Source organism: Pipistrellus hanaki (genome assembly GCF_964339955.1).
Source record: "Pipistrellus hanaki genome assembly, chromosome: 5".
NCBI classification, from domain to species: Eukaryota; Metazoa; Chordata; class Mammalia; order Chiroptera; family Vespertilionidae; genus Pipistrellus; species Pipistrellus hanaki.
In genome coordinates, this window is record NC_140507.1 from 68,474,550 (window position 1) to 68,497,248 (window position 22,699).

At 38.1% G+C, this 22,699-nt stretch overlaps 1 protein-coding gene across 5 annotated transcripts in view; it reads right to left on the reverse strand.

Annotated features, from left to right (window-relative positions):
* Positions 1-22,699, reverse strand: part of EXTL3 (exostosin like glycosyltransferase 3) — a 110,936-nt gene that overhangs the window by 9,938 nt on the left and 78,299 nt on the right. For all 5 annotated transcript variants that reach the window (XM_084886377.1, XM_084886379.1, XM_084886380.1 and 2 more), the window contains exons 4-6: positions 10,332-10,459; positions 6,404-6,548; positions 117-245 (exon numbers count right to left, since the gene is read on the reverse strand). In XM_084886377.1, the coding sequence (XP_084742503.1) occupies positions 117-245; positions 6,404-6,548; positions 10,332-10,459 (402 nt within the window). The remainder of the gene's footprint in view (positions 1-116; positions 246-6,403; positions 6,549-10,331; positions 10,460-22,699) is intronic.

A 22,699-nucleotide genomic window follows, 5' to 3' on the forward strand; every position in this document is an offset into this window, starting at 1 on the left:
ATCCCCATTTTACAGATGAGGACTGTGAGGTAGGGTTACATACCGCACTACTGCCAACTACCAGTAAGCGAATTCAGTATTCATGCACCCCAGACCGGTCAGGAGTGGAACCTCACCTTGATGGGGGGTTTCCGAGTGATGTGGGAGACAAGGAAGTTCATGGCAATGTCCTCACAGTTGATGTATTCATCCACCATATCTCGGATGGCCTGGGGCATCACGTAAGAATACAGGTAGGCATAATACTGTCAGCGAGAGAAAAAGAATCACACTCTGTCAGAGGCCATACTTCTTTGGCTTTTCCCAAAAATATGAGCAGATGCCCTGGGCAGTGTGACTAAGTTGTTGGAGTGTCAGCCTCTGCACCAAAGGGTCAGGAGTTTGATTTCCTGATTAAGGGCACATACCTGGATTGCAGGTTCAATCCCAGACCCAGTTGGGGCACATGCAGGAGGAAACCAAGCAATGTGTCTCTCTCACATCAATGTCTTTCTGTCTCTCTCTCTCTCTCTCTCTCTCTCTCTCTCTCTCTCTCACCTCCCCCCCCCCCCCCTTCCCTCCTCTCATCCACTCTCTGGAAGAAAAAAAAAGAAAAAAATAAAATAAAATAAAATAAAATAAAATAAAATAAAATAAATAAATAAATATATATATATATATATATATATATATATACATACATACATATATATATATATCCTCCAGTGAGGATTAACAACAACAAAAGTGCGGATCTACGGGCTGTTAGGAAGTGGGAGAAATGAGGTAGCAATCACTGGCATTTAGGGAGTTGGGGCTTAGTATCCTGCAAGGCAGATGTTCTGTAATGAATAATTACCCCTTCCAAATTGCCATTATCACCCCTTAGAGAATCCAAATTTCATTTAATTTCCTTGGTACCTCAGTGATTTTACAACAATCTAAAAATTTGTCAAATCAGGTCAGACACTGGTGCAGTTGAACAACATTCTCTCTGACAACAAAAGCCTGGTTATCTTCTCAGATTTCTCAGTAAGTCATTGAGCCACGAAATATCCAATCCCTCAGTGCCTCACGTACAGAGTCTAGAATCTGATCACTTCTCACCATTGCCACTGGCCTCCCTGCTCCAAGCCATCATCATTTCTTGCCTGGATTACTCATATTGTCTAAATAGTCTCCCTGGTTGGCCTACCTGTCATGCTCAGTGGTTGAGCCTTGAACAGGAGGTCATGGTTCGATTCCCAGTCAGGCCGTATGCCTGGGTTGCAGGCCCAATCAATGATTCACCATTGATGTTTCTATCTCTCTCTCCCTCTCTGTTCCTTTCTAAAATCAATAAAAATATATTTTAAAAAATAAAAACGAAAAGGTCTTTTTGATGCCATGTTTTCTTCCCTTCAGTCCATTCTCAGCACAGCAGAGTGATCTTGTTAAAGCATAAGTCCAACTGAACATGTCACTCTAAACCAACAATTTTTAATTGGTGTGCCACAAGAATTTTAAAACATGCAATACCTGACTATTTAGTCGGGGGTACTTACCTCTTTTTCCTTAGACTGTCAAATAAAAAATTGACAACAACCAACACAACAACAGCCATCAGTGTAAATGAATCAAAATTATACCCATTTTTTGTCAGATCAACAAAAAGGTTGAAAATTGCTGCTCTAAACCCCTCAATGGCTTCCCATCTTACTCAGACCAAAAGCCTAAGTTCCGAAATGTCCTGCAAGACTCACAGAATGGTGTGCTGAAGCAGGCCCACACCTGCTCATGAATGCTGACTGCTAAGTTTCCAGAAATGTTGTGAGACTATTTAGAAATATTGTGAACTTGTTATGAAAAATAGCTATTATTAAAAATATAATTGTGTAAACTTAAATAACTTACAATAAAAAATAAAAACCTATAGCTCATCACTTCTTAATTAATTATATTTTCTTATCATTAACTAAATTTCACTGTTATCTTGAGGTTATCTATGTCTATCATATTTATATGGTGAAAATACTATACAATGATGTGCAAATGCATATTTCTTCCCAACTCTATGTTTAGGGACTATGTCAGTAACCTGAAATCAACCATGGTAAGAATATTTATACCACAGAAATGGGCAAAGGCTATAAAACAGGGTACATGTTAACTGTGATGCAATATGGTAATGATGAGTAAATAGGTAAGGTGCTCAATAAAACTGATTTGTGTACTTTATTACCTTAAATATGGAATCTATGTAGTGAAAAACTGATCATATAATTTTTGTAGCATACAGTGATTTGCTGGTTTGGTGGCAAAGTACTTAAGGGATGGTGAACTTGAAAGATAAGCTCTAGCTGATTTGGCTCGGTGGATAGTGTGTCGGCCTGAGGACTGAAGAGTACTGGGTTCAATTCTGGTCAAGGGCACATGCCGGGTTGTGGGCTCGAGCCCCAGAAGGGGGCTTGCAGAAGGCAGACCATCAATGGTTCTCTCTCATCATTGATGTTTCTATCTCTCCCTCTCTCTCTGAAATCAATAAAAATACATTATTTTAAAAAATGAATTACACATTTTTCTTTTAGAAAAAGGCAAGTGATTAAGATATGTTGACCCTTTAAATGGCCAGTGGCTACCATTAGTATGCTGATAAGAAAAAATATACTAAACACAACCTATATCATCAAAGGTGAAATTATAACAAGAACTGGCTTTAAAATATAGAGAAACCATTATGAAAACATTTGCTTAGCAGTATTTTCACAATTATCTAATTTTAATGCCAAAAATAATTTATGAAAATCTACAAAAACTTTCATATGTATACATTTTAAAAACACACACACACACACAAAAAAAAACTTCTGTAACCTGTTTAAAAGTCTCCTGAACAAAAAGTTGAAATGAAGTGGGAACCAACTCGTAAATATAATAATGTTACACCTCTCGTTGGTTTGCTAAAAAAAAATTGAATGGCATCATGGAAGATGGAAATTCTAGTCAATTTCAGCAACAAGCTACCAAATTGGATGATGAGTATCATGACTTAGTAAGCCCAGATATAAGGTATTTCTTCAAGGGACAGTGATTAAAACCAAGTATCAAAAATAAGCTTAATTTAAAAACAGATCTCTGACTTGCCATAACATAGTGTCAAATCAAGATTTTCAAAAATAGTAAGGCATATTCAATCACATTGCTTTCATGAAAATTTAAAAATTAAGTGAGAATACTTGGAAACTATTTCATCTTTATCTCAACTTTACAAAAATTTCTGTAAGTAGGATAGTACACATATATAAATGTAATTCATAAATAAATATACATATTTTTGAGGTACTGGTTCAAAATTTCTATTTGATAGGCACTTATAATAAAAAAAAACTTGATTGCTTCAATAGAGGGTATTATGCTAAGTGAAAAAAGTCAGACAAAGAAAGACAAACACCATGAGTTCACTTATATGTGGAAACAAAATAAACAGACAAACAGAGCACAAACTGACTCATGGATACAGAGAACAAACTGGTGGCTGTCAGATGGGAGGGGTGCTGAGGGTTGGGTGAAAAACGTGAAGGGATTAAGAAGTACTAATTGGCCGAAACCGGTTTGGCTCAGTGCATAGAGCGTCGGCCTGCGGACTGAAAGGTCCCGGGTTCGATTCCGGTCAAGGGCATGTACCTGGGTTGCGGGCACATCCCCATTAGGGGGTGTGCAAAAGGCAGCTGATCAATGATTCTCTCTCATCGATATTTCTAACTCTCTGTCCCTCTCTCTTCCTCTCTGTGAAAAATCAATAAAATATATTTTTTTTAAAAAGAAGTACTAATTGGCAGTTACAAATAGTCATGGTGATATAAAGCACAGCATAGGGAATACCATCAATAATATAGTAACTATGTATAGTGTCAGGTGAGTACTAGACTTTCGGGAGTGATCACTTAATAAGTTATGTAAATCTCTAACCACTATGTTGTACACCAGAAACTAATATAATATTGAATGCCAACTTTAATTTAAAAAAAGATTGTTCCAGATTAGGGAATGACCACTTAATTGCTTTCCAGGATCAAACAACTAAGGCAAATACATAACATTTTAAAGAAACAGGTGCAAGAAAAATAGAGTCATGAGGCAAATAAGCACATAATCCCCAGGTACAGTGGCTACGCAGTTCCAGCCAGTTGGTGTCAGGCAGAAATACTGTGTGATCTGATTTCATTTTCATTAAGGTTCCAATCTTTTTGTAAAGTATCATTTCTATAAGCCACAGAAGGTTTGGGGGCTGCTAGTTTGTAAACTCTCTCTAGATTTTCAAACGCGGGGGGGGGGGGGGGGGGGGGGGGGAGACAAAAAAAAACCTAAGTTTTATTAAGTAAATTATTTATTGCTTGTAAGTAAAGAGATCTGATACTGTAACTTTTATAGAGCCATCAGAGAATTGAGAAGGCAGACTTTTCAGAAGACAAATTCTCAAGATATTTATGAGCAGACACTGCAAAACCCAGTGGCTCTTTCTCAGACGACCAGTGTGAAAATACAAGACTCCTAGGTAGTTTTTCAGCCAGATGCTCTCTAATCCTACTTGCAATCCCCAGCCCAACCAAAGCCCATGCAAGTTTAGAAAATAAACACAAGGGCAAGGCTCAAGAATGGGATGAGCATAACAGTTATACTTTAAAAAGAAAAATGAGCTGCAAGTTTAATGACTTCCTAGGCTGGTTCAAATGTCCCAAGTGAGATAACTTTTGAAGTCCTACTTGAAATAATTTGCAAGATGCCACTATCTAAGATAATAAACGAGGAGCAAAAGAGTTGAGGGAATTGAAGCGGGTGGGAGATCATGGGCTTTTTGGAGAAAAATTCAGTTTGAAAGACCACAGGGACATACAAGGGATGACCTGGAAACAATTAAATATACAAGTACAGATCTCAAGAAAGGGCCAAGGCTGGAATCTAGATACAGAAATCAACAGCTTATAGGTGCTAAGGAAAGCCACAAGACCTTGTGAGTGTGAGAGAATGTCTGAGGGAAACACAAAGTAAGAAGAGCACTAGATGAAGCTAGAACCCTGAAATACTTCAACATTTATAGGGAAGACAGTATGGTGGGTGAGTCTTCATAAGAGCAATAAAGTCACCCAGTACGACAGACAGCTGGAACGGAGATTAGGATGACGGGCCAGGTACCAACCCACTGATAACTATGAGGGAATGATTATGAGGCTGGCAGACAGCAGCAACAAGACAGATGCCATGATCCTCCAATGAGATTTTATATGTCAGGTGAGACTTGTCTAGATATGTCATTGATAAGCAGTGAAAAGTTCTCTACACCTTTCCTGATCCAAAGTATAAATCTGGGGAGATGAGTAGCTTCAATCTCTGTTTGCGGAAGAAATACTTTTCTCCTTAGAGAAAAGTCAGGTTTCCATCAGGTCAAGGAGACAGAGGAGGTGTTCTGTGGGTTGTAGGTGAGTTGGTAATCTGAGAACAGGGATTCTCCAGAGTCAGAGGAAGGAACTGAGAGGGAAGGTACAGAGCAGCACCAATGGAAATATAATGGGTCACACATGTAACTTAAAATTTTCCAGGAGCCACATTTTTAAAAGTAAAAAGAAACAGTAAAATTAATTAGTAATATATTTTACTTAATCGAATACATCCAAAATAACTGCATTTTAGCATGCAATCAATATAAAAAATTATTGAGATCGTTTGCCTTCTTTCATGCTAAGTTTTCAAAATCTGTGTGCATTTTACACACATTACCTCTCAATACAGATCAGTCACATTTCAAGTGCTCAACAGTCACAAGTGACCGGTGGCTACTTTATAGAATAGATGAGAAAATGAGAGAAGATGAGTCAGGAGCAAACAAACAAAGAAAAGAACAGTTTAGCAATAACAATACAGGTGAAGGGTAATAACTGGAGGGGGTTGCACGTTAGAAAATCAATGAAAATTGGGATGTGATTCATGAAGGTTACAAGCTCTAAGGAATCAAACAGAATACAGAGCCATAATAGATAGAGGCCTGAGGTGGGACTTGGGGGAGTGGTGGCAAGCCTGAGTCAGAAGAAGCCAGGCTCAGCCCTCTGTGCCAGGCCACATCTGGAATAGCCATGTTGAGACTGGATGTTAGTTTAGCACAATGTTCTCATTTTTACAGATGATGAAATAAGATCCAGAAAGATGAACTTAATTTTCCTGCTGGCCTACATGCAATTGTATAGGCAGTCTTCTCATCCTAACTTTTTATTCCAGAGTTATGCTAAGCACCTTGATCACTGTCTTTAAAAACAGAAATAACTTAATTCTTGCAAAGAAGGGACATATGAGAAGCACTAGAAGAGATAAATTTAGGGCAGCATTACACTGCAACACAAAGGCTGAATTCTTACTAGTAAGTTCAGGCCATTCTTACCAAACCTTGTCTTACCTTGTGAAAGAAGGCAGCACCTGTCAGCACCATGGACAGCTCACAGGAGTAGTTGGAGTTGTAGAGCCAGGACTGATGAGGGATGTCCCACGCATGGTAACGGCCAGGGAAACCCACAATGCGGTCCCGTGCTTCTCTCCACACCCTCGAAAAACACAAGTATATATACACACCTAAGTACAAAGCTCTAAGATTATCACAAACATTTAAGATTACTGCCCATATCTTGCAGGTTTTGGTTCTTAGGCTGTTACTTTTTTCTTTTGTTGTTATTGTTGTGTTTTTAATAACAAAATTAATCACAAGCCAAATAGAATAAGAACAAATAATAAATGACACATGTAGCTTCCTTAATAAGCACTGGCTTATTATTATTGCTTTTCTAATTCCTGGCAGCCTGCATCTCTCCCGCCCTTACAGAAAGAAAAATCTGGAATAACTGGGATGCATAGCATTCTGCTAAGAAGCAGAAAGAAGATGTAAATTTCTACTCCTATTTACTTTTTATCTAAAAAGTTTTATTTATAATGAGCATGCTATATTAGTACACTAGACATGCATGTATATACTGATGTATATTGCATACTTAATTTTTCTTTTCCTGAGTTTACTATAAAAGCTTAGAGACAACTGGTCTAAATAGGAGACTGCTGCATGGAGTAACATCCAACAGTCTTTCTTTTTTGCCTTTTTATTGAATTTACTGGGGTGACACTGGTTAACGAAACTGTACAGGTTAGCCCTAGCCATTGTGGCTCAGTGGATAGAGCATTGGCCTGTGGACTGAGGGGTCCTGGTTTCAATTCTGGTCAAGGGCCTGTACCTCGGTTGCATGCTTGGGCCCTGGTCAGGGCGTGTACAGGAGGCAACCAATCAATGTGTTTCTCTCACATCAATGTTTCTCTGTCTTTCCCTCTCTTTTCTACCCTCTCTAAAATCAATGGGAAAATATCCTCAGGTGAGAATTTTAAAAAAAAAAAAAAAACTGTATGGCTTTCAGGTGCACAACTCTACAACACATCATCCGTACATTGTACTGTGTGTTCACCACCACAAGTCAAGTCTCTGTAAGATCCAATAGTCTTAATTCTTGATTTAAGCAGAACTGAGGGAGATACCTACACCATAAAAAGTGGTCTACTGGGCCATGTAAATAAAATATTTCATAAATGCAATAAATAAATTGAAAATTCAGTGTTTCCAGGATAAACTTTTATATCATCCCCAAATTTACAGGTAAGACAACAAACAGAATCAGTCCCCGTTTTCCAGGCTAAAATCCTAGAGCTGAAAGCTCTTCTGCTCCATAGAACCCATCAGCTCTGCTTCGGGGTCCTGTAAACAATGAACCATTACTTCCCCCTTCACCTCAGCCCCAAGGAGAGCTTTAAACTGCTTGAGAAACTCCCTTATCACTTACATAGAGATTCAATTCCTAAAACATTTGATTTCACTTCAAAACAATTCCTCTCCTATTAAATTCAAAAGCAATGAATCCGGTCCAACAGATAAGAAACCACACTGTATCACCTGGGCTTTCTGCAGTCTCCTACCCAAGTCCCTACCTCTATCCTAATTTATCACCTAAAACTGTCTCCAAATTACTAACTTAAAAAGCTGTAAGAAATTTCTGTAATATAATTTGATATATCCAGGTTTTAAAGATGGCTAGTAAGTACACTGGTATAACCAATTATTATATTAATACCCTTAAAGATTCTAATCTTGTCATATGCCTATTGCTCTTACTATTCCTAAAATATCATCAGAAGGATGGGAAACTGAGTATTTCAGTTATCTGATGTGGCTGATTTAAGTCTATAATGTAGACAGTTCTTAATAAAGCAAAACCTCACTTGCTACACAATATTAAAAGGTAACATACCTAATTAGTTAAAGGCTGTCAACCATGAGATGGCTGACCAAGAATTAGTTTTCTATTAAATAATAAAGAAAAAAAATCAACGTGGAAGCACTGACACAAGATAAACTTAACTTAAAGACTTAAATAAATTCCTGGGATGACGCATCAAAAGTTTTAGATAACATGGCCACAATACATATTTGAAAGTCAGATATTCAAAAATACTGATTATATATAATGCTGCCAATTTACATTTGAAAGTGTTATACATAATAAGTCCCGTAACATTATATTCTAACTTATGCTACACTGAATATTTTTAATCTGTGTGCTATATCATAGATCATGCTTTGGTATACCTTCCCTTTGATGAATTATTCTTTAAATGTATTAAAAGAATTACAACTACCATACAAAATGAAGTACTGACACATACTACAAGATGAATGGACCTTGAAAACACTATGTTAAGTGAAAGTAATCAGTTATGAAAGGGGTTATACTTTGCCCTGGCCAGTGGGTCTCAGTTGATTTGGAGTGTCATTCCAAACACCAAAAGGTGGCGTGTTTAATTCCAGGTCAGGGCGCATACCTAGGTTGCAGGTTCAATCCCCAGTCAGAGTGCGTACAGGAAGCAACTGATCAATGTTTCTCTCTCATAACAATATTTTTCTTTCTGTGCATGTCTCTGTCTCTCTCTCTCTCTCTCTCTCTCTCTCTCTCTCTCTCTCATTCTTCCCTCCTCTCTCTAAAATCATTATTTTTAAAAGAGCACATATTTTATGGTACCATTTATATGTAATGTCCACAAGAGATTAATGGTTGCCTAGGCCTTAGAGGGGCCAGAAGAAAATGTTAATGGGGACAGCGTTTCTTTGAGTGGTAATGAAAATTTCTAAAATAGACTGTGGTGATAGTTACACAGCTTTGTAAATATACTAAAAAGACATTGAATGGCATATTTAAATAAGTGAATGATATGCAATAAATGTTACCAAAAGTAAATTGCAAGATAAACGATCAAACACCTGGATGTCATGGTAACTGTCAAATTGCTTTCAAGTTTTTAAATGCTTACCCTCAATTTTAGAACTTACCTCTCTATGAACAGGCAATAAACTGCCCAGAGGCCCATATACCAGTCCATGACACACTTTGAGTAGCTCTAATCTACTCCATTCTCTTTCCTATCATGTTCCCTCAAGTGGGAACATTCTCTTTTTGGGATATTTAAGCCCAAACAAGAACTACTACATTTTTTTTAAAAAGGTGTATGAGTGGAAGTTCTGGAATCAGACAAGCCTGTTAAAATTCCAGCTCTGCCACTTCCTTTTTAGCTTTGTGGTTTTGTTCCCTTGGATCTCAATTTACTTCTGGGTAACATGGAGATGATTACAACTTATACCAGGTTTTAGGAGAATGAATGAGATATGCCAAACCGTTCAACTAGTCTGGCACACAGTACAGACTCAACAAATGTCATTCATCATAACCACCTCCTCCTCCCCCTATTTTTTTCCTCCTGGATCTTTGCGTCCAACCCCATCGCTGCTCAAATCTTTCAGGCCCCGGGATTCTGGCACTGTTCCATTGCCCCAATACACAGCCATGTGTTTCTGCCTGCCTCAAATTTCCTTTAGGGAATTACCCTTTGCCTCCATTCTCAGTCCATGTGGTTTTCAATTAGAGCAGTGGTCGGCAAACTCAAACTCATTAGTCAACAGAGCGGCAAACAGCGGCTCAGGAGTTAGAGGATGCTCTACTCCAGGGACAGGCAGATAACCTTGCTCAGCCAATCACAGAATTCCATCTTCCTAGCTTCAGAGGAAGAGCCTATATGAGAGCACAGGCAATACAGAGGAAAACAGAACCTAGAGATGAAGAGAAATGAAGTTCTCCGATCTCACTTAAGACCCTGGATCCAGCTTGTCTTAGACCCTTACTACCTCTAAGGATTTCTCAGCCAGCTACTATCAGCCAAGAAATTCATTTGGCTGCCTGATTGACTTAGTTATCTTTCACTTGCAAATGGAAATGTTTCTTGATTGAAAATTAACTCCTCACCGAAACCCAAACATGATTTCATCATGGCGGAGATGAGCATCATCATCAATAGACAGGATGGCTTCTGTCTCAATTTCATTCCAGGGCAAAAATCGATTATTCAAACTGTTCTTCTCAGTACGGACCACCTGTAAAAAGGAAGGAAGAACACTTAATGTCAATGCCACATTATAGAATGCAAAACCAAAACTGCCCTTAGGTCAAAGGAGACTGTGGCTAAATTTACTGAATAATTTTGCTTAGTTACCTTCCACTTGTATAATCTAGCATATGACTTTCAGGGATAAAAACTGCCTTATAATTAAGTAGTGGATGAGGAGTTCACATTTTAAGCCTTATTTGTTAACTAATTTCCTTGTGAAACAAGCTAAAGCTGAGCATTATTTTACACTTGTGATTAAGCACATTCTAAGTAAAAAATTACTTTCCCAAGAGAACACAAGGTGGCAGAGCCGATCTGAGGTTTGATTCCCTGATCTGGAATTCCCGTTTTGCTCCAAAATTTTAAAACCAAACTCAGAAATCTCTTTAGTCTATGTCATTTCTGACCAATTTTAAGGCCTTTTTTTTATATTTAAAAAAAAAAAAAAAAGGATTGCCTATATCCTACTGAGGTGAATTATTTCACCTTTGCAATTTCTACCTGCAGCACTGACTACACACACAAAAGCTTTTTCTTTCAAGATGTACCTAAATTCAGTAAAACTAACAGTTTCTGTGTACACAACAAATCCCAATTCAAGCAATCTCCATCCAAAGTGACCCATATGTGCAAAGCAGTATTTTCTTCATAAAACAAAGATTAGTGCCCAAATAGAACTATATTATAATTTTTTAAATTGTATTTAAGCCCTATGTCAAAGAAGCATAGTTTACCACAATTTAAGTAGTAGCTTTGTTATTCACCTTGTCCCCTAGTATGCAAATAAACAAGGATGACTATTCTCAATCTTTGATAGCTCGTTTATTTTTATGGTATCTATATCTAATTAATCCAACTAATGAGAAACCATCATATTCTTTTCAAAAACCAGAAACAAAGAGAGCTTCTTGAGAAGTGATCTTTTTAGAAAGCCAGGATGGGTCATCTTATTCTCAACAGGATGTTTTACTTGTACTGAGGAAAACTTCTACCTATCAACATGAATGTAATTATATTCAGGGTCTAAAGGTTTACAAATGATTTCAAAGGTATTTCCATAACCTCACGAGTATTGTTTTTTCAGCTTAAAATGTTCTTTCTCCTATTTTTCTACCAAAATTATTCTCTCCCTGGAGACCCAACTCAGAGGGTTCCTGCCACTACCCTCCCCTTGTCAAAATTAATCACTTCTATATTTTTAAAACAAAGTCCTCATAGTTCAATTAATTCAATTAATGCATTCTCGCACACTCAGAATCCAATTAGTTGAGAGGTAGAAGGACCTCAGAGATCATCTGGCCCACCTCTCACTTTATACATGGACAATTAGCAAGTAGCAGAGACTCCAACTCCTACCTTCTAACTCCAAATTAGTATTTTTCTGCTGATCACATGTTTATAAATCTCGTTAAACCAAAGCCCCAAGGCAAATGCATTATTAATGTCTGTAGCATCAAGAAAGAAAAATGCTGCTAAATAAGAAAGCTCATGAAATAGTTTATATGTTTACTTTATTAAAGAGCTTTTTAAAACTGCCTCAGCCCCAGATGAGTTTCTCTCAAGTCAAGACAAGGAAGGATCTGTAATAGATTTGCTACTACACAGAACAGATGTCAGAGCTAAGCAACAGACACAGAAATCCATCTTGCCCTGCAGCACATCTGACCAGTATAAAACCCCCTGAGCTTGTAGCCCAGAATCCCAGGCTCAGATACAGCAGTGGCAGAACAAAGGCACTGAAGCCTCAATCAGGGGAAAGAGGAGGGGGAGACAGCCAAGTACACAGTGCCATAGCTGCTGGGCTCTGTTCTGCGGGGAGTGGGAAGGTGGCCAAACGCCAAGCGTGGCAATGGTGAGACATCATCGATCTTAGGACACACCTGAGTTCAGAATGTTAAAATGTAAAATAACGTCTACCTTAGAGTCAATGGACTATGTACAGTAGTTGTTCACACAAACACCCCCAACAAACTACCCTTGCTTGGATCATTCATTTTACTCACATGCCTACTATTCACTTAAATACAGAACTGGAATTCTGCAGATTCAGATGAACAAAGCTCCCCTCACCTGGCACTCGGTTAAAATGCAGAACTGCAGGCCTATCCCCAAAACCTCCAAGTCAGAACCTACCCCCAGGTGACTCCTATGCACATTAAATTTTGAAAGGCACTGGTACTGAGGCTTTTAAAAGCCTGGCTTTGGAGTTAATCAGAAAAGCTTGAGTTCATATCCCAATTCCACTGCTTACTAGCTGTGCAAACATTTAAGTAAGCAGCCTTTTGCTAAATCAACACAGCCCCATGTTGTATGCAAAAACTGAAGTTGTTTACCAGCCAAACTTGACAATCTTATAAACAACCTAATTCTTAATCTAAAAGCAAGAAACAACGAAAACCTAAAATGATTGTGATGTGCTACAAGAGTGAATCCAGTTTTTTGTCCAATTTACAAGGTAAATCATACCAACAGGACCTGTTTGTCCTTTGGAAGACTTAGGTCTAATACCAAAGTATTTTGGCCTAGATTTCACATCCAGCTTATTGAGCAAGCTTATTAAACTCCATTAAGAACAACTGCTATGGGTTCCAGGAATGCATACAGTGCTTGTCCTGGCACAGCTTCTCTGGGCTAGATGACAGCAACTCTCAGGATTAGGAAGTGAAGCAACAGCCATCAAAACAACAACCAAAAAAAGCTTTAAGGATTCACAGAAACACAACATCAAGTACTGCACAGCTTACTTGTGGTTAGCTTACAAGTAACTGTGGTCAATATGTCCACATTAAGAATTCAAAGCAGTGGTTCTCGACTAGAAGTGATTTCTGCCTCAGACTGGATGTGTGACAAGATCTGTGGACATTTCTGGTTATCACAACTCTGGCAGCAGGGAGGTGAGCTACTTAAATTTGTAGGCAGAGGCCAGGAATGCTGCTAAATCCTACAAAGCACAGGGCAGCCCCACACAACAAAGAATTATAAAGCCCAAAAGTCTCTGGTGCAGCTGCTAAGACACTATAATTTATAGTCAACCACCAGGAAACAGTAAAGCACACTTCCAAGAATCAAGGTAGCTCATTATTTAAGGATAGTCACCTTTCCCCCATAACAAAAAAGAGATTTCTACCCTTAAAAACTGCAAATACAAACTGAGATTACTAGTAAGCGGGGGCAGAGGAGGGGGACCTTTTTTCTAACAATTTTACTTCAAAGCTATAGCACTTAAAGGCTAGAAAAAAGATCAGCAAACCATCATTATCATTATCTATTTTGGCACCAAAATCAGAAGGACAAAAAGACTCAAATATTTGTAATGCAGACATACAAATCAGCACTGGCAGCTGTTGGAGAATAGCCATCCAGAATGTTAAAGAAATGAGTAATCCGAAAGGTAAGCCAAAGTAGTATATCATGTTTAGGAAATATTCTCATTTTTGTTAATGTTTTATTTCTACTTAAAACAGTGCTCCTCTTCCTTAACAATGCCTTATGATTACACCTTAGTAATGGGACCATGAAGACTTATCTTCAAGTTACTAATGTAACTACTGGTGTAACACTGACCAGAAAGTATAGAACACAATGCCTGATGTTCAACAAATGTTCTATAAGTGAGTGAATGAATGAATGAATGAATGAATATGAAGCAGCCCTGCACATTCTATTTTCAGAATGTAGAATAAAGATTTGAGAAGTTTATATATAAAAACCATAAACATTCAATATACTGACACCCCTTAGAATTGAGTCTAGTTTTCTATAGCAAAAAATCCATAAACCTACAACAATCAAATCAGGAGCAAGGCTCACTAACATTCATTTTTTTGTTTCATGTGCAATGATCCCTAGTTCTTCTGTTTATCATTCATAAGGGCCATGATTTTCTCATTGTACCTTTCTTCTCATTACAATGGATCAGTACAGCAATGATGGCCAAGAACCCTACCATATGCAAATGTATACAAGTATATGCAAGATCAAGAAATCAGTAACTTTAGTTAACATTCAACTTGGTTCATGAGGAATTCTGGAATTTCTGAATAATAAAATAACTACCACTCTAACAGAGTCCTTTCTCCTAGTATGTTAACAAGGCATTTAGGTTCTAAATCCAAGCAGAATCAACAAATCTACATTAATTATAATAGCAAAGTATCAATTCACATCAGAAATTAACTACCATGATAAATCTGATTCCCAATTAGCAAACATCTCTTAATACCTAAGGGATAAAAATGTATGAAGAACAAATGAACATTTCAACAATTTAGTGATAGTTGCTTAAGTGAAGCAGAATGAACTTGTAATCAAATGGAGGAACCACCTAAATGAAAGCAGCTCATCATTAGTCATAAGCAGGTCTAGGTAGGCAAGAAAAATAGAGCATGAAAAGATTAAGTGAATGAACCCTAGTCATAAAGTAGACCACAGACAGAAAACACAAAAATATAGAATATACCTGAGAAGCAATAAAATTAGAAAATGTATGTGAAAAATATAAAATCATACGAACACAAATGCCACCTACTAAATTCAGCAATTTAATATACCTACAAAAGAAAATGAGGTCTAGGCAGAAGCACATCATCCATCACATGTGCTTACTTATAAGGTATGTGAAGTAGAATTTGAGGCGACTGGATGGAGAGGTGATACACAGAGAAAAAACTGGAAAAGGAGCATTAAAACTTCTCAATTTTTCAAGAGATTCGTTCCATTCAATTAAATGGTGGGAGTAAAAAGTTAGGAAATGCAGGGGGAGAATCCAAGATGGCAGCATAGGTAACACCTAACTGCACCCTCACACAACAATTTCAATAAAATACAACTAAAATACAAAATGGACATTACTCAGAACTTCAGGAAAGTTGACTGACTGGAAATTCTACAACGAGACGGAAAGCGAAAACCAGAAGGAAAAGCAGAGGAGCTGTAAAAGCCTAAGGTATGGAGACACACTGCACGCGCGGAGAGGACAGAGCTAGAGAGGAGGGGGAAGCTGAGTGCCTGGCTGGCATTCCCTAGCGGGAAGGAGATAAAAGCTCCAGACTGTGCTGAACCCCAGATCCGAGAGCACTGAACCCCAGTTCTAGGCCAGACCCTGGGGACCCAGGCTCAAACAGAGGGAGCCTGGGCTGCTAGGCGTAATCTCAGGAGAGCGGCGCAAGGTAGAGCCCCTGGAGGCACGCACATTACGCACACAGGACAGACCTTTGACTCTGCTGCTAGATTGCCCTAGCGGGAAGGAGACAAAAGCTCCGGACTGTGCTGAGCCCCAGTTCCGACTGCACTGAAACCCAGTTCTAGGCCAGACCCTGGGGACCCAGGCTCATACAGAGGGAACCTGGGCTGTAAGGCGGAAACTCAGGGGAGAGGCAAAAGGAAGTCCCAGAGGCGCACACATTGACTGTGCTGCTGGATTGCCCTAGCGGGAAGAAGACAAAAGCTCCAGACTTCTCTGAACCCCACTTCCAACCCCACTTCCAACTGAACTGAACTCCAGTTCCGGGCTCATTGGGGGAGAGCCTAGACTGTTTGATAGCGGGCAAAACTTGAGGGCACCTTACTCTCAGAGGTGCTTGCAACGAGTACTGAAGGACCCTGAGGAATACTGAGACTCAGGAGCCTCACAGGGCGAGGCTGACGGAAGCCAAGGCTGTAGGCTCCACCCTGAAACTCCGCCCCATCCAAGCTGAACACAGTGACTTTTAAGGCTACCAACTCAGGGAAGCTGCGAAAATGCTGAGACAAGGAAACAGATCACAAACGAAAGAAATTGAGGACAAAAAGCGACTGGATATAGAGTTCAAAACCACACTTGTAAGTTTTTTCAAGAATTTCCTAGAAAAGGCTGATAAAATAAACGAGACCTATGGGAATATGAAAAGGGATCAACTAGAAATAATAAGGGATCAATAAGAAATAATAAGGGATCAACAAGAACTAATAAGGGATCAACAAGAAATAAAGAATACATTGTCTGAAATAAAAAATATCATACAGAGTCCTAAAAACAGAATGGAAGATCGCAAGAATCAAGTCAAAGATTTGGAACATATAGAGCCAGAAGACACTCCTCTGCAGAAGCAAGAAGACAAGAGAATCCAGAAAGTTGAAGATAATGTAAGAAACCTTTGGGACAACTTCAAGTGAACCAACATCAGAATTATGGGGGTCCCAGAAGAAGAGAGAGAGCAAGATACCAAAAACATACTGAAAGAAATAGTGACAGAAAACTTCCCCCACCTGGGGAAAGAATTAGACTTACAAGTCCAGGAAGCGCACAGAACCACAAACAAAAGGAATCCAAAGAGGACCACACCAAGACACATCATAATTAAAATTCCAAGAGCAAAAGACAAAGAGAGAATATTCAAAGCAGCAAGAGAGAAACGGGTAGTTACCTATAAAGGAGCACCCATACAATTGTCAGCTAATTTCTCAACAGAAACCATGTAGGCCAGACGGGAATGGCAAGAAATATTCAAGGTGATGAATAGCAAGAACCTATAGCCAAAAATAATCTACCCAGCAAAGCTATCACTCAGAATCGAAGGCCAGATAAAGAGCTTCACTAATTAAAAAAAAGCTAAAGGAGTTCATCACCGCCAAACCAGAATTATATGAATTGCTGAAGGGGGTTCTTTCGGAAGAGAAAGAAAATAAAGATAAAAATTATGAACAACAAATATGTAACTATCAACAAGTGAATCTAAATCGAAGGGAATTAAAAAAAAAATCTGATGAACAATATTAACTGGTGAATATAATAGAATCAGAGGTATGGAAGGGGAGTGAACTGACGATTCTCAGGGAAAAGGGGAGGGGAGGATGTGGGAAGAGACTGAGCACAAACTGTGCACCTATGGATGAGGACAATGGGGGGTGGGGAAAGGGCAGAGGGTGGGGTGGGAACCTGATGGAGGGAAGCAATGGAGGGAGAAAAAAAAATGATGAACATTTGTAATAATATGAACAATAAAGATTTATTAAAAAATAAATAAAATTTTAAAAAAATAAATTTCAAAAAAAAAAAAGTTAGGAAATGCAAAGACAGAAGAGAAAGGAATAAGAAGGTAATACTGTGAATTGGTTTTCCATTTCTAACTTAGTTTAAATTTGGGTCTAATGCAGAAAAAAAAAGAGGGGGGGGGGACATTTTAGATTATGAGATAAGTCTGCTGAACTTATAAGAGAAAAGGTTGGCAATGATCCCCATGAAATTGTATGTAAAACAGGATAGCTTCACCATCAAATGAGAGAATGCATATAAAGAGCATGACACTGTGCCTACCCAGCACATACAAAATGCTCAAAAACTGTAGTTATTTAACATGAGATTAGTATAACCTCTGAAAACAGAAAAATATGCAATGAATTATGGTCAGAAGTCCTAATACCTAAGTTCTAATTTAGGTATTAATTAGTCAAGTGGCCTAAAGCAATACAATTCTCAGTCTCTCTACTCTTAACTTTGAAATAGTAAAAAGAGCACATATAAACTAAGAGAGGGCAACACGACCTAAAGATTGATTTGCTGCAATTAGTATATCATTTATACAACTTAACTTCAGCAATTCCTTTATACATCTAGAATTTTTGCTACTAATTTCTAATTTCTAGTAGCTTTCTTTTATATGCTTAAACAGAAGAAGAGGGCCATAGCATTAGCCACCAAGCTATTAAATAAAATATCACACACACACACACACACACACACACACACACACACACACAGATACACTAATCTTTAGTGAAGTCTGGTAGTCCAAGAAGTTTTTACAATCTTGGACCTAAGAAATTGGACAAGGTTTTTCCTCTTAGCTTTGCTCAGAATCATAATTTTAGGAAATTATCATCTGATATATTCAAGCAATATTTTTAAATTAGAGTGGGCACAGATAAAAAAAATAAAGCATATGCCCTAGCCAGTTTGGCTCAGTGGATAGAGCATCGGCCTGCAGACTGAAGGGTCCGGGGTTTGATTCCAGTCAAGGGCACATGCCAGGTTGCAGGCTCAGTCCCCAGTAGGAGGCAGCTGATCAATGATTCTCATCATTGATGTTTCTATCTCTCTTCTTTCCTCTCTGAAATCAATAAAATATATTTTAAAAATAAATAAAATAAAGCCTATCAACTTTCTAAGAAATGAGACTTTCAAATTCTCTACTCTTGCCTGAGGTCTATCCAGAAGTAAAACGGTTAACAGCCTAATTAGCAGAGGCTCAACACTGAATATTAATGCCAACAAGTTTACTACATAGCCAGTTTCTCTTCCAGTCTTTCTTCTTTTCCCTTAGTAGACTATAAGGGAAATAGTATTAAAATCACTACCCTGGCATGACATCAAATTCCCCAAATGGAACTCTCCTTTTTGAATTCTAATACTAAGGGCTGAAAGAAAGGGAAAAGGGCAGTGAAAAGTAATTTCATATCTCTATAGTTTTCATTTGGGAAATAATTGTGCATTGTGGCCTTACCACTTCCACAGAGACTTTAGAGTCTACTACCCTGTTTCCCCAAAAATAAGACAGTGTCTTATATTAATTTTTTCTCCCAAAGTTGCGCTAAGTCTTATTTTCTGGGGATATCTTATCTTTCCAGGCACTAGATCTTATTTTCGGGGAAACACGGTAGGAGGTGTGATATGCTTATCTCTGAAGTCACCACCTCTATCACTACTGTGCTAGTCCAAGCTGCCAACATCCCTCACCTACATTACTGCAATAATAGCCTTTCAATTGTTTCTGCTCTTTTCCCAATAGCCCCACATATATCACTTACTAAAACCCTTCAATGGCACCATCACATACATGAAATAAAATCTAGATTCCTTACCATGGCCAATATCATCTTACGTGTGCTGCTCTCTACTTTCTCCAAACTTCTTTCAAACTCTCTCCTCAATTACTCTACCCTAGACACCCTGGGTATTCTTGCCATGTCTTGAACATGACAAGCTTCTTGCACTTGCCATTCTCTGTATGTTCATCCAGAATTTAGAATTTACATGGCCTCTCTCATGTTAATTCTCACTTCATTCAAGCTTCTGCTCAAATATGACCTCTTCAAAGAGGCCTTCCCAAGCACCTGTGTAAATTAGCTATATCCTTTATGGAGAAAATAAAAATTAAAAATCAAGGCACCGGCTGTCACAAATCTGAGAAATGAGTTCACAGTGTGAAGATGGGCAATATTTTGAGTGAGCAAGACAATACCGTTCATAACTGGAAGATGTCCCCTTCCCTAACAGCCCGAGTTTTAAAACCCCAAGAGGACAGATTCTGATGTTTTCATTTCCATAAAATGCTCCAACAAGGCAACCCTATTTATAGCTATTTTCCAGAATAGCCAGCAGAGTGTGGAAGTTGTGTTAATTGGTCAGAATAAAATAATAACTCAAATCAAAATTTTGGGTGAGACTATGACTCAACAAGAGTTCACTTGGAGTTTTCTGATTCCAGGAATGCTGAACAGGCTCCTGCCAGACCCAATCCTCCTACAGATGATAGTTACAAACTCTGGAAAAAAAATATTTAAAAAAAAAAAAAAACCAAGTACCTGATGGTACTAGCCAGTGAACAGTGGTGACAAATTATAGAGGGGAGCTGAAATATAGGAAGGAATTACCAACATGGGAATAACACTATTGCTTTTAGCCTGAGAGTAGGCCAGAGTGGTCACCATACAGAACAGCTTAAACTCACATATCTTTCTAGTTTGAAGAATCAGAGGGCAAAGTTTGGGGCAACCACAGCTCCTGGAAATAAAGTAGGTTCCAGAAAGGAGTGAGCCAAACAGGAGGAGCTCCAACTGGGTATAAATTACCCAGTCTCTGGCCCACACCAAAACTATTCATGCTTGGTGTTATTTGTAAGCAGGCCAGCTAAAGTCTAAATTAATTGCCTACTAAAACTAAAATAGCAACACTTTCAGAGAAACGAAACAAAATCCAAAGTCTCCACAAGATAACATTCACAATATAAAGTTGTTTGATGTATAAAGAACCAGAAAAGCGTGACCCAGTCCTAAAAAAAAAAAAAAAGAAGCAATTAAAACAAATCCCCAAATAACTACATGTTTGAATTAGTTGTTATAGTAGACAAAGATATTAAAATAGTTATCATTATACTCAATGAAGTATACTCAGAATGGAAAAAAGAGAGGAACTATCTCAGCAGAAAAACAGAAACTATTATTTTAAAAACAGGGAAATGTGGGAACTACCAAATATAGTATTTAAAATTTAAATCTGACTGGACTATCTTATCCTACTAGATTAACAGTGGACACAAAAATCTGTGCCCTTGATGATGGGTTAATAGATATTATCAAAACTAAAAAAGAGGGGGAAAAGTATTTTAAAGAAATCAATAGAACCACTGAGAATTGTGGAACAATATCAAAATGTCTAATATATATATATATAATGAAGCCCCCAAAGGAGAAAAGGAAAAAAATGGGACAGGAAAAAACATCTAAATAAATAATAAAATTTCACCAAAATATGATGAGAAACATAAATGGACAAATTCAAGCTTAGTTAACCCCAATCAGAATAAAAAAATCAAAGAAAACTATGCTAAGGTACATCACCCTCACAATGTTAAAAAGCAAATACAAGGGAAAAAAATCTTGAAAGCTACCAGAGAAAAACAACACATTATATAGAAAAACAAAAATCTGAAACACTATTTATATAACATCAGAAACCATGGTGGCCTAGAAAGAGTGGAACATCTTAAAACACACACACACACACACACACACACACACAAAACAAACAAACAAAAACTGTGCATGAAAGTGGCGATCCCCAGATATTAAGGGTTTTTTGTTTTTATTTTTGTTTTTTTGTTTTTCAAGACTAGCTTTCAAAACCTTGGCACAATACTACTCCCCATTTGACTTCCATCAAGTATTCTCTGTCGTTACTCTCCAGGAGCTAAGGAATCTGATTCAACTTTTTATAAAATAGGCAAGAGACAGAGCAGTCACCCTCCATGACCACCTCTGCTCAGAAGCCCCACACCATTCACATGAAACATCTACTTTAACTGGTGACACTACCCCATCTCTCTGGGTGGATTCCTGTCATCTTGCCCAGGCCCTATCCCATTTGAACTGAAATTCTCTTTACATAAACCATTTGGGGCAGGAGGGACCAGGAATGGTGTTACTCCAATCCAGAGTTGACTTAGTTCCCCCTTTGTTATGTAAATAATAGGAGAGAAGGAAGAATTTTACTATATAAATCCCAGTAGGTACCCCTAAGGCAATCTCCCTATACTCAAACACGTAGAGCTCAATAAATTTCTTGCCAACAAAACTCTATCAAGCATTTGTCCCAAGTGCTTAGATGGGAATCTGAGCATAAGAGAAGCACAAGTTGTTCAGCATTTTCTGAAATGGCATGTGGGTTCCTGGATTGATTCATTCAGCCAGTATGCTCATTTCAAATCATTTTCCCTGAAAGACTGAAATATGAGAGCCTGCCTGGGAACCACCCTGCTGCTAACTTTAAAAAAGACCTGCTAACTATAATGCAATGGATGGGGCACATCTGCATCTTAGGTGGAAAAACCACTCTGATGCCTCATAATAGCACCTTTTTCCACAAGACAGAGTGCTGCAAGTCTCTCTTAACCCTGATACCTGGGTAGTGTTGGCTCTATTCCCAGGAGGTCAGCAAATCAAGCGCTCCCCCCAAACCCTGCTCTCTTTAATACAAAACATAGTCAAAATGTTTAGAGAATGGAGTGAAAATTCTCTAGTTTGAAACTGTTTTCTTTTTTGAGAAAGTTTCTGGCATTTTCCCACTAGGCATTATATTATTGCAATAAGCTGCCCAGTAATCATAGAGGACTACTTATTTCCTACCAGTGTTAAAAGAAAGGATTAGTTCTGGTAAGTTCCCTGACAAATTTCGGTCATTGTTAACGAGGTGGCATCAGCTTCTCTACATCCTATTGCATTCAAAGAAAACGCAGGAAAAATGGAAAACAAAGGCTGCTTTATTGTCCTGTTTGAGCAGCATCTACCTTTTACAGAACAATTTTATTTAATTTCAATGACATTCAAAAAGTTGTAACTGAAAAAGAAAAAAGTGAATGGGTGGAAGTCTATAAATAAATCTCTCCATTTATAACACTTTTCTTGATATACAAGATAAATTCTGGGATCAAAAATTTTTATTTTTTTGTTATTTTTTTAGAGGGTAGGAGAG